Source organism: Leptopilina heterotoma, unplaced genomic scaffold (genome assembly GCF_015476425.1).
Source record: "Leptopilina heterotoma isolate Lh14 unplaced genomic scaffold, ASM1547642v1 Lhet_352, whole genome shotgun sequence".
In the NCBI taxonomy this organism is placed as follows: domain Eukaryota; kingdom Metazoa; phylum Arthropoda; class Insecta; order Hymenoptera; family Figitidae; genus Leptopilina; species Leptopilina heterotoma.
Genome location: NW_025111034.1, coordinates 770,346 through 783,934, shown reverse-complemented (window position 1 = coordinate 783,934; position 13,589 = coordinate 770,346). Strand labels below are relative to the sequence as shown.

General features: G+C 31.4%; 1 protein-coding gene across 3 annotated transcripts in view; it reads right to left on the bottom strand.

Annotated features, from left to right (window-relative positions):
• LOC122505304 (tyrosine-protein phosphatase non-receptor type 9) overlaps positions 1-13,589 on the bottom strand; it is a 514,941-nt gene that overhangs the window by 101,891 nt on the left and 399,461 nt on the right. For all 3 annotated transcript variants that reach the window (XM_043616814.1, XM_043616815.1, XM_043616816.1), the window contains one exon: positions 7,787-7,937. In XM_043616814.1, the coding sequence (XP_043472749.1) occupies positions 7,787-7,937 (151 nt within the window). The remainder of the gene's footprint in view (positions 1-7,786; positions 7,938-13,589) is intronic.

Here is a 13,589-nt window from a genome sequence, read left to right as displayed (position 1 = left end):
CAAAGTTAAAAATTCATCTAATTCACTTGAATATCGTTACCCGGGGGTGTTTGAAGTCGCTGATTACAAATCCGACGTTGGTTTTTTAAAATTCAAAATGGCGGATCCAATATGGCGGACGACAAATTTAAAAATTCTTCTAATTCACTTGAAAATTGTTACTTGGAGGTTTTTGAGGTCGCTGATTACAAATCCGACGTTGGTTTTTCAAAATTCAAAATAGCGGATCCAATATGGCGGACGACAAAGTTAAAAATTCATCTAATTCACTTGAATATCGTTACCCGGGGATTTTTGAGGTCGCTGATTACAAATCCGACGTTGGTTTTAAAAAATTCAAAATAGCGGATCCAATATGGCGGACAAAAAATTTAAATTCGTCAAGTTTTTCAAGAATCTCCTTTTTTGTTAATTCTAACATTTTAACTTTTCCAATTTTCAATATAATCTATTGAAAAGTATTAAAAAATTATTATTTAATTCTCAAAATACAAAATTTATTATATATAAGATGTTATTGTTTTTTGGATTGTAATTAATTTAAGTAAGATGTTGATTTGTTTATTATTTTTTAATCCATATTAAAATCATTTTCAAGCACGAAGCTTTTCGTCCATCAACGATGGACCTCATCAGGTGAAATTCGAAAATTCAAAATCTGTAAACAGTTCCTTAACTTTTACAAACAATTTACACTTAAAATTAACATCCATAAATTACATGTCAAAAAGATGTTCTGATTTAAAATTACATTATATAATACTAATAATTTTTATAAGGTTTTTTTTTAAAAAACACAAAAATACAAAAAACATTAAATTTTTTTTTTTTTTTAATTACATTTGATTTAAATTATACATGTGGTTTTTATTTCCCACAAAGTGTCTTTTTTGCAACAATGATCTTTTTATTTTTGTTTATTTTTTGGAAAAAGTTGAACATTTGTGAGGATTCACAACAATGTTTTCTTACAATGTTCATATCACTTTTATAAATGAATGACGACATGTGAGAGAAGAGATCCTATTAGTAAGTGAGGTTATGTTATTCTAACGTTTTTTTTAAATTTAATGTTTTTTGTATTTTTGTGTTTTAAAAAAAAAAACCTTATAAAAATTATTAGTATTATATAATGTAATTTTAAATCAGAACATCTTTTTGACATGTAATTTATGGATGTTAATTTTAAGTGTAAATTGTTTGTAAAAGTTAAGGAACTGTTTACAGATTTTGAATTTTCGAATTTCACCTGATGAGGTCCATCGTTGATGGACGAAAAGCTTCGTGCTTGAAAATGATTTTAATATGGATTAAAAAATAATAAACAAATCAACATCTTACTTACAAAATTTATTAATAAATATTTTAGAATTCTGCATTCAAGAGAAATTTAATGGTAAGTAACGTCAGTTAGTGAAAATAAACAGAAATAAAATAGTTGAAGTTCATAAAATAACAACAAAACAATTGAGTGCAGGAGCGATATAGTCTGAATTGGCAAAGCGTGGAAAGTATCTACAAACAAATTTGTCAAGAAACTATAAGTGAAAACGAATTTTCTATTTGCAATATTTTTATACAATAAATGAAAACGAGCAAAAGTGAGCAGAATAAAATTGAAGTATATTAAATACTTTAATCTTTTATACTTTAGTTTTTTTAATATGTTGCGGAATCTAGGGGAATCTTCAATCGGCAGCGCGCATAATGAAATATAAATACAACTTTTGAATAATAAAATCGAATTAAAATGCGTTTTGAACATTTTTATTAATGTTTTTTCTTATGAACTTACTTTATTGTTTATTCTGTTCAAGAATCAAGTGCAAAATTTTATAAAATCTTTATTAGTTTTGACCTATTTCGATTATTCTCATCCTAAAACGAACCTATCAAATTAAACTTCAAAGAATAATAGACCCAACTATTATTTATTTAACCCAAATTGGCCAAACGGTACTTTGACTTATGTAGATTGGTATAACCTATATAAAAAATTGAAATAAAATAGTCGAGTTTTGGCCGTTTTTGCCTATCTGCTGGCCCACTGTGCTTTGTCAAAAATAGTGGAGTAAATTTAGTTACTTCGTTTACTCGTCAAAGAGTAGAATGGGGAAACCGAACAAAACGCCCTTTCTATGCTCCGGAGCAGTTCACAAATCGAATACTCCAAACGCTTCGCGCCGGTGCAGATTTGTCAAACCGAACATGCAAATCCTTCTTGGAGAAGCCTTGGAGCACTCTAGAGCAGATAACCGAATTCGCTATTAGTCGCCCCTTTTTGGGTGCGTTGCGACTTCACAGTTTGGGTAGCACCGCGCAATATTCTAGAAGTGACCTGCACTACCAATATTCTTTCCGTGTACAGTTAACCTAATTTTTATTTACAAAAAATAATTATATTTTGTATATATATATATGTTATACAAATATTAATACTGATACGTTTTCTTATTTGAAGGGTGGCATGACAAAAAGGGTCAAGTGATTAAATCTGAGCACTAGAGTGAATTCGAGTACTTGAAACTATTCGAGCTTTTTACACAGCTCGGCTCGGCTCGAAAAATGAAAAGCTCGAAAAAGCTCAATCAAGCTTCAAGCTTTTTGCACAACTCTAATTTTTGATCTTGATGATTAAAATTGTGAAGTTATTTTTAATTATACTAACTCTCTTAGCAGAAACATGATTTGCAGAAGCAGCTAAAATATTTTTAAAGTATTATTATCAAGTTGTTGATAACAACGGATTTTTATACAAGTTATAACATTTTACAAAATCAATAACAAATTCTTTAACACAGTTAAGGGAGCGTTCACAAATGATGTCACGCAATTTTTCGGGATTTTAGACCCCCCCTACACTGTCACGCTACTTCATGCAATTTCACTTGCAAAAATACATTGTGTCACGTTTAGTAGAGACCCCTTCCCTGCCCCCAAAAACGTGACATCATTTGTGAAAGCTCCCTAAGCTGACTGACCCAAAAACTTAAAAAAAAAGTAGTGTCTGACGAAAATAGCTAGTTTACGAACTTAGCTTTCATTTTTGCACCAACTTTAAGTGTGTTAAATTTAAAAACGATCGGATAAGTTTTTCAAGAGTTATCGTCGGAACAAAATTTTTGATCTACAGACAGACAGACAGACAGACAAAAAGACAGACAGACGAACAGACAGACACCATCGCCGGACCATGTTTTTTGGGTTCAGGGGACCCCAAAACGTCCAGATTTCATTAAATTAGCAAAAGTCAATTTTCGACCAAAACTAATACTTTCTCATATGATGAGAATGTAAAAATCGAATTTGAAAAATTTTGGTATTACAATACTTCCTCTATGAGGAAGTAATTTAAAATTTCAAAAAACAGTTAAAACTGTTCTTTTGTTCTATTGTAAACTACAGATTTTTATAAAAGTTTTAAGATATTAGAAAACCAATAAAATTTTTTTAACACAGTAAAGCTAGACGGGCCCAAAAACTTAAAAAAAAAAGTTTTTTTAAAACAATGTTATAGAGAAAAGTTGTTTGTATTTTTCTAATCTAAAATAAAATAAAGTTAAAAATTCTGAAATTTAAAAAAATTGAGTTTTCAAAATTTTGAAACTACCGTAGTTTTTGTAGTTTTCAACGAAAATGGCTGGTTAACGAACTTAGCCTTCATTTTTACACCAAGTTTAAGTGTGTTGAATTTAAAAACGATCCGATAAGTTTTTCAAGAGTTATCGTGGGAACAACATATTACCGTCTACAGACGGACATACAGACAGACAGACACACAGATAGACGGACTCGCCGGACCATGTTTTTCGGGTTCAGGGGACCTCAAAACGTAAGGATTTCATAAAATTAGCAAAAGTCAATTTTCGACCAAAACTAATACTTTCTCATGTGATGAGAATGTAAAAACTACTAAAAATTAGTAAAAACAATTACTAATTTAATTGGTAAACAAATCCGCACTATTTCATTAGTAGAAAACTACTAATTCAGATTTAGAGAGTTCTTTTTGATATCATTAAATATATTAAATTTCGCTGAAAAATTTTATGTCTATATTTAGAAATAGTTTTATTCTTTATCGAATTTTGAACAACTTAAATATTGTTCTTCTGTTAATTTTTAAATATTCCTGTTTGTAGTTTGCATTTGAAAATTTCAGTACTGCTTACTTTCAAAAGTAAACATTTAAAACCACTTCGGCGGCATGGCGTTCTAATTGGCGTTCCATGAGTAAGTGGCAGAAGCGGCAAAAGTGTGAAAATGGCGTTTCTACTTGAACTTGATTTCAAAAGTCTGTATAGTCAAGTTAAAGTTGCCAAAATTAAATATTCTTATTATTTGAGATAAATGAAAGTGAATAGGACAAGAAAAAATTATTTTTTGGAGGTGTTAAATGGTTTTATAAAGGTTTTAATGTAGCCAATTTTTAATATTTTTTACGAATGCTTTTCCAATATTTATCAAAAATAGTTCACATTACTGGATCCGCCTACACGGAGAGACCGAGATTACTAATTTTTGTATAAAATCACACTAGAATTTACTATTTTCACATTGCAACCACCGGAAATAAGGGGACTTTTTGTATTTTTTACTATTTTCTACACTAAGTCACTAATCCCGACAAATGTTCACCAAATTAGCAAAGTTTCTTACTATTTCGTCCAATAGTTCCAAACAACTGTAGTAAACTCAGAAGCATTGTGTACGTAAAATTACTATAGTCGTTTGTAAATGCAGAAAGAAAGAGTGAAAGAAAAAATACGGATTTTTGTCGCCGGTTTCCCGTCAATTCTTGACTAACGGAGGTAAACTGGAAGGATTTTTACATACACAGACACACACACACTTATATATTTGTTGGATAAATATTTGAAGACACACACATGTTTATTTCACTTATATGTATAGACGCGGTTAATTAATACACTAATACACAACTGCACGCACGACGACAAATTTCGCTGAAAGTATACATCTTTGTTTCCTTATATATTGAATGATGAAAATTTACAGCACTTACGAGAAAGAAGTTTACTTTTAACAACTTATTATAAGACATAGTCCTTGGGACAGGAATAAATGCAAAATTTATCAATTTATAATGGTCAATTTCTGAGATAACGAACGACCTACGTTTCACTTTATATTTAATTATTGTAGATAATATCCAAATTTATTTTACATACGCGAAACATAGTCACTGTCAATGATCGGATAGCATCGGCTCAATTATGGAGATTGACGAAGTTAGCAACCAATAGAAATGCAGGCACCATATGACTGCACTCGCTAGCCACACTTGCTCACCAAAAATTACTACAGTGGATCGTAGGTTTTAGTGGAAAATGTTTTCATTTGTCAGATTTTGTCTAATTAAATTAGAGAAAACTATAATCAATTTTTGCTAAATTTACAACTCTTACACAAAATATTAAAACTTGCTATTTCAATGTAGCAAATTTATCTATTTCTTTTGTAAATTTATCTAATTCTGTAGCACATTATGCTAAAAGTCTCCTTATTTCCGGTCATTGCAACCATTTTTAGTAATTTTTACGAATGTGGGTCTCTCCGTGTATTTCAATTTTTCAAAATCAATTTAAGATTCATAATCTCAAATATTTAAAAACATTTGGTTTGGTAAACTTAATTTGTTAACAGAGTTTAGAAATCAAGTTTAAATAGGAACGCCATTTTCGCACTTTTTGACGCTTCTGCCACTTACTCATGGAACGCCAATTGGAACGCCATGCCGCCGAAGTGGTTAACAATTTTCTTAAAAACAAACAACTTTTTTAAAGCAGACTTTTTTTAAGGGGTTAAACCACTCTAGAGCGTCAAAAAGAGGTTCTAATTTCAAAATTTTTTTTAAAGAAAAGTTTAAAAGTAATGAGAAATATGTTTACATATCTCAATCAGGTACACTTTAAAGAGAAAAAAATATACTTTATAAATTTTTTTTGTTTAAAAACTGCAGATGTACATGTACGTGATGGAAACTCTTTGTAAAAAGAAATCCTTCGCGGCCGGAAAGGTTTTTGGTACAATTTTGATCCTAGAACAAAAAACAAATTTTTTTCTATTTTTACATTTCAATAGCTACCCAGTAAACGAAAACTAATTGAAATGAATTAAAAAGAATTCACAAAGAGCTTTCGTGAATCCCGCTTTGTGACAAATACGAATTGGAGCCATGATGCAATTTTCCTGAATTCGTGAAACTGTATTGAACTTCCGAACCTTCTATCCGTACCAATTCACTGGACAAGTTTTGAGCCTTTAATTTTTTTTTCAATTCGTTAGCACGAATTCAATGCATTTCTTGGCCATTTCTTTCGAATGCGAATTCGTTTGGACAAATTGGTACATATTGAATTAAATTCAATTGAATATACAAAGAGCTTGAGTGAATCCCGCTTTGTGACAAATACGAATTGGAGCCTACCAAAAATGTTAATTCGTTTCAATTCATTTGAATTAGTTTTTTTTTACTGGGTAGAGAAAAAAATTTGTTTTCTGTTCTAGGATGAAAATTATAACAAAAACCTTTCCGGCCGCGAATGAATTCTTTTTACAAAGGATTTCCATCACGTGCATGTACATCTGCTGTTTTTAAACAAAAAAAAATTTATAAAGTATTTTTTTTTCTCTTTAAAGTGTACCTAATAGAGATATGTAAACATATTTTTCATTACTTTTAAACTTTTCTTAAAAAAAAATGTTGAAATTAGAAGCTCTTTTTGACGCTCTAGAGTGGTTTAACTCCTTAAATCAATTTGTCAATTCAATATTAAAAAACAAATTTGTCAGTTTATCATTAAACTATATATTTATTTAAAAATTAATTTTATAAGAAAATATGCGCATTTGACGTAACCCCAAAATGGTCCACTTTTACTTATTTTTCTCAATAATATGTAGTCTTACTAATATTTATCTTCATAAATTGTATTTCCACTGGTAAAGCGCAATAATATTTCGAAACAGTTTTATTATACTTCTTCTTAAATGGTCAGGGAAATTTTTAAATGTATTTTCGTTTTCTGTAAAATCATAAAATTATAATTATTTTCCCCCTTTTATCATGCCACCCTTCATTTATAATATAATTTACTGTCATCAAGAATCGATTTTTGTCGAACGAAACGAGCCGAACAAAAACAAAGAAAAATCAAAAATATCATTTCCTTGAAGTTTGTTTCAACCGAGAACATTTGAAGGATGTTGATCATTTATCGGTTAGACGTACATCACTAAAAGCACACACGACGTGAACATCACGAACCTTTTTTAAAATAGGCGCTTCTGCTTGCAGATTTCAGTTTCTGAACTCGTCCGTTTCTTCCCCTCCGACTCTTATCGCGCCACGCCTATATCTGCTTCGTTCTTCGGAATATCGCTCTTCTGAGTTTCCAGTGTATGTATTTATTTGCTTTAAATTTTGATACTAAATGTCAAATTTTCCATTGGAAAAAAAATATTTGGACCATTGGGAAAAACATCTATTGCGGAAGAAATTTATTGAGAAAAGCGCCACCCTACCAATCAGGCACTGATTTAAAGCGAGCATTATAAAATTAGTGTAAGTATGATTTTGGAATTCATAAAATTTAAAAATTTTTACTTTATAATATTAACTCTCTTATTTTAATAAAATAAATATGCTGTTGAAATCTAATGAAACAATCGTTTTTCTTTTAATTATATTACTACCTTAACTTGTAGTGATCGTTGATTTAAGTATTTATTTAATTTTATTTAATAGATCAAAATGAAAAACCTTGTTATTGGCGAGTAAGAGTTTCGATACTGTGTAATCTGGATTCGTGTCCACTTCCAAAGTGGTCACAGTAAAACCACCTGCTGAAACTTCATCTCCAGGTTCCGGACCCCAATATTGTGCACACTTTGTACGCCCTCTCTCGACTACCCTATAATTATTTTATAATTTATTTAAAACTTAATTTCATATTTTAATACTAAAGATTTAATTTAACTCTTTGAAATCTTGATTTTTATTCTCAAATAGCACTTAATATTAAGGTAATATTGCACTTTACGCCTAAAGGTAATATTACAGGTAACACTGCAGTAATATTACAATATAACATGGTTACATAAAATGTAATAGTACTTAGAGATGGACTAATATTACTATAATTACAAAATTACAGTAATGTTACAATACTTTTACGTGCTGCTTGGGCTGCTTTAATTAATTAATATTTATTAATAATATTTATTTAATAATAATAATAAAATAATAATAATTCCCGCCGATGATTGTCCACTGACGAACATCATGCACATTTTGGATATATCGGGGAGACCTTGTCGTGGTGGCGGGGTTTTTCACTAAAAGTCAACCAAACAGCAAGAATAAATGGATTTTACAAATTCAGAGAAAGTTCCCCATGTGAGCAGGCGGAAACGGAAAATCTTATCACAAGTTTTTTACCTGGTGTTCCAGTACGCACGGATTGTAGGGGCGCATAATTTCTAGCAATAACACGGGTTGTCGTAGAAAGGATGGGTCCAGAGACTATCGTGGAAAAAGGAGGAAGGAGGGGACGGGTCTCTACTAAACGTGCACAGAAAAAAAAGTCTTGGATAAAGTCTACAAACGAGCTAATTTTAAGATGTAACAAAAAGTAGTCATTCTAGACTTAAAATTAGTTTGTAAAAAGAGTCTTAAAAAAATCGGTACTCAGGCTTGAATGAAGTCGCTATGTAGTCTTAAAAATAGCCGATAGCCAAAAAGTGGACTTAATAGTATATTAAGCAACAAGGGTATAAAGGGTATAAAGTCGGTTCTACAATGAGCACAGTCGTTTGTGTTTGCTGTCGTGAACGTGTACGCGTTCCATATAGTTTAGCATGGAGCACGTACACGTTCACGATAGCAAACACGAACAACCGTGCTCATTCTAGAACCGACTTAAAGGCAGCCATTTGTTTACGGCGCCCCGAGACCGGAACGAGTGTCACAAAAATCATCGTAAACAAGTTGGCTGCCTTTATTCCCATGTTACTTACGATATTTTTTATTCCTAATGCACAAAAGTGGCGATTTCAGATAGCAGACGACAGGGAGTAAAAGTCATTCACTTTTTCGACTTGTATGAAAATGGCAGCCGTTTTCTCCCCTGGGCAAAAATAATGCATGGGATCAGCTGTTACTTTTGCACATGGGAGAAAATGGTCGCCATTTTCATACGGTTGAACAAATTAGTGACTTTACTCCCTGTCGTCAGCTATCTAAAAGCGCCATTTTTGTACATGTGGGTTAAAAAAGTAGTTTCCTTTTAAACTTCAATTTACTCTGCAAGTCAAAATAGTGACTAATATAAAGCTTTCTTAAATACTTAAAAGTAGTAAATAATACAGTTCAAATTTATTTTTCTATTGCATATAAAATTATAGTTATTAACTATATTCTCTAAATAAAAAACGTTTAGAAGAAGATATGTACATAATTCTTGTCAGAGTTTTACACATAAAGAAGGCCTGGTTAATTTGGCTGCTTTTTAACTATCACGCCCAAGCGCGTCTCCCTTTCCAGAGGACTATAGACGCTAGGGGACTAAAAACTAGTCTACATTTCGGCTTTATTTTATCTGTTGACTTTTTAAAGTTTCTACTAGTCTCGCTGAGACTAAATTTAAAACTTACATATAAAAATAAGTCATAAATATGTATTGCTTTAAGATTAAGGCGTGTTAAAAATACTCTTAAGTTAATTATGAGGCTAAAATATCGTTACAGACTAAAATTAAGCCTGATTTTAAAATTAGTCCTTCACAGATTTAAGACTTTTTTTCTGTGTAACACAATGTATTTTTACATGTGAAATTGCATGACAGGGGGAGGGGGGCGGGTCAAAAATCCCGAAAAATTGAGTGACATCAATGGTGAACGCTCCCTTAACCGACACTGTAAAAACAAAGTCTTCCTTTAAGCCCGAAATTTGTCTTTTTTCAAGGTTTAAACGGAAGTAGACCATGTTGGCTGAATGTCAGTAATGATTAGAAGTTTAAAAAGAATACTCCCCAATTGATACAAGTAAGGTGTTAAATGAACTGAAATTCAACTGTAAGCTAGTAAGAAGGCTAAAATTTAGCCAAACCATCTAGCTAAATTTCAGCCTTCTTACAAGCTTACAGTTGATTTTTAGTTTATTTAACACCTTACTTGTATCAATTGGGGAGTCTTCCGTTTACACCTTGAAAAAAGACAAATTTCGAGCTTAAAGGCGGTGTCAAAGTCGATGCGATTTTTCCATTAAAGCTCAATGCAAAAATCCAATCGACTTTGACACCGCCTTAAATAAAGACTTTGTTTTTACAGTGTATGTTCATATTCTTGAATTTTATTAAAATAAACATATGTCACATTTAATTTCTTATAACAAACAACAATTATTAAAACTATCAGTGGAAATTTCTCTCTTTAAGATAAAAAATTAAATGCTAATGCACATATATATTAGGTGAAATTAAAATTATAAAATGTTTATAAACTTGTTTATAATCGAATTAAAATATTAACATACTAATAAAACTAAACTTTCTGTCTAAGATTCACCAATTATAAATATAATTTATGGACTTATATATTATTAATAAAACACGAGTCAAAAGTAAACCGGCGACGCGACGCGCTATTCAGACTTTTCACGTTTGCAAATCGCTGGGTTAGTGGAAAAAAGGACACCTCGAATTTTAGTTCAAGAAGAGAACACCTCGCTTTTTAGTTGAAGAAAAGGACACCTCGAAAATATTAATTTTAAATGCATTTTTGTTTGACGATAATATGTGTAAAGTAATTGATTTATGATATTTTATGCTAAAAAAACTATGAAGATAATATGTTCTTAAATCTTCTATTACAAAAACTCGAAAAACAATTACATTACACAAAGTATCTCCAAACGAAAGTTGATGTAAAATGAATATTTTCGACGTGTCCTTTTCTTCAACTAAAATGCGAGGTGTCCTCTTTTTCAAACATAATTCGAGGTGTCCTTTTTTTCCACTAACCCATCGAAATTGCGTCCCTTGTGACGTCACAATCAACTTTTTTAGCCTCGCCAGACTTACAGTCAGCTGTTAGCGTACCTTATTAGAAGTTAATTTCATCTAACTTTTTATTAATACCATTGGATCTCAAATTAAGTCCGGTGTATTACAAATAAATTACAAACTGAGTTTTATTTAAGTAAGAGTACAACTAACTTTAATTTTCAGTTAGTTTATATGATTAAATAAAGTTGATAGCTTAAGATAAGTCAAAAATTAAAACTAGCCACCATTAAATTTAAGACTTTGTTTTTACTGTGGAATTGCAACGATATAGCTTCCGGCTCCGACCCCGTCTCACAGTGGGAAAAATAAAAGCTTCTGGACAAAATTCTTCTGACAAGTCAAATCGTAACGGATTTTACTATTCAAATTTATCTTACAATGATTAACTACATCTACAAATATATATAGGGATCTTTTTTAGCTTTTTCATGACGCCTAGGCGACATAAAAATGAACATAAGTGACCTACTAAAACTCCCTATATACATTTGTAGATGTAGTTAATCATTGTAGAATGAATTTGAATAGGATTTAAATGATTTTTTAGGTTATGTTGTAAATAATTAAAAAAAGTGTCAGTCAAGGCTTATAGCGCAAACCTTCCTGAAGATTTAAAAATAAACTTTAAAATCCGTTAAGATTTTTACTTGTGTGCAGAATTTTGTCTAGAAACATGCATTTTTTCCCACTGACAGACAAAGATTCGTGAAATTACGAGCAGAGACTACGCGGAGGTTCGGCTTCCTGACCTAAGTCTCACCCAACCTTAGTACCGAAGTATATGGCGTAATAAGTTGTCATATCTTCAAACTCCTCTTTTGTCACCTTTTACGAACAAGCTGTGGAATACGTATTTGAGTATCCGTGCACGGAGAAAAAAATCAGGGCTTTGTAGCATGGAGTGGTCTGTAGCTTTAGCGCATGGGCGCTTCCTTGCGGCGAAAGAACGAACTCGTACGATTGCAGCAAGGCTCCTTACTAAAATAAGGCGAGCTCTTGCTGCAATCGTACAAATTCGTTCTTTCGCCGTAAGGAAGCGCCCATGCGCTAAAGGTATAGACCACTCTATGCTAAAAAGCCCTGATTTTTTTCGATATAAGAACCTAAGAAGCCGAGCAATATCAACCGTCTGTTGAGAGTCACCCCCACCATATCGAAGTCTCTCACCTTCCATGCGAGAGTCTAATGTGTGTGACGCTTGGAAGGAGGCAGACTTCGATATAGTGGGGGTGACTCTTACCAGCTGGTTGATATTGCTCGGCTTCTTAGATCCCTTTCTCCATATCGCGTCACATATGCAATAGTGATTATTTTACATTTGAATTGTTAAATGATAGTATATTGCCATTAGATAATTATTATCCTTCACTACTCATTAATTCTGATTATTTGCAAAATTTTAATATGGTATATGATTTTAAAAATGCTAATATTGATGGTATTGTTACCCTATTGAATTCTACTAATTGGAATTTATTATTCTCTGATGAGAATGTTGATAATGATGTTACTGCTTTTTATGATCTTTTGTATAATATTTTTGAAAACTGCATACTATTGAAATATATGTCAATTCATCGAAATTCCCACTCTGGTTCACTAATGAACTAAAACATCTTGTTTATTCTAAAAAACCGCTCACTTGAATTATATTAAAAATAAAAGTCAATTCAATTACATACAATTTTCTAAATTAAGAAGTGAGTGTAAAAAACTTCAGATAAAGTTCCTCCCTCCATTATAAAGTCATGCGGTTATTCATTAATCGAACAGGTAGGAGTAGAACTCAACTTTTTCTCAAGTCCACCGTTCAGGTGCAGTTCGGGAACCTTTCGTGAAAAAAATTTTTCGTGTATGACAATACACTCAATACACTCTTCACTTCTATCTATTGTAAATTTATCCGTTCCTAGAATTGTTTACTAGACGTTACACCTTATTCTTAGTGGCATTTCGTAGAACAAACTATGGTAATAATTCATTAATTAATCGAATCACTAGAGGAGCTAATTTGATTTCTAGTGAAATAAATTTCTTTGATGATATAATGTTACAAAGATTCACAGCGGCATTGCGTAACATAATGTTTACTAGAAACTGAGATTGTTCACACACAATAAAGTGTCAACCTAGATTTAAGTAAAATAAATTCATTGCTTATATTAGATTTAGGAGTTATACTTTTGTACGAAAGGGCATGTCCCGTTATGTTTCTTAAATAAATAATAAATTATTTATAAATTTATAAATTATAATTGATTTTAAAATGCAGCAGCTATTAGGAAATAGCATTCTGAAAAAAATTCTATCATTGAAAAATCAATGATAGGCGAGAGATTATTAAGGGGGGAAACCACATTAGACGTCTGAAAAATCGATTTTTTCTTTATTGCATAAATTGTTAGTTAAGGTATTCATAAATAGGCTGAAAAAGTTTTAAGAGAAAATTCGACGTCCTCGCTGTACTGGTGATGAACGGAGCGCGCTCCAGGTTACCGT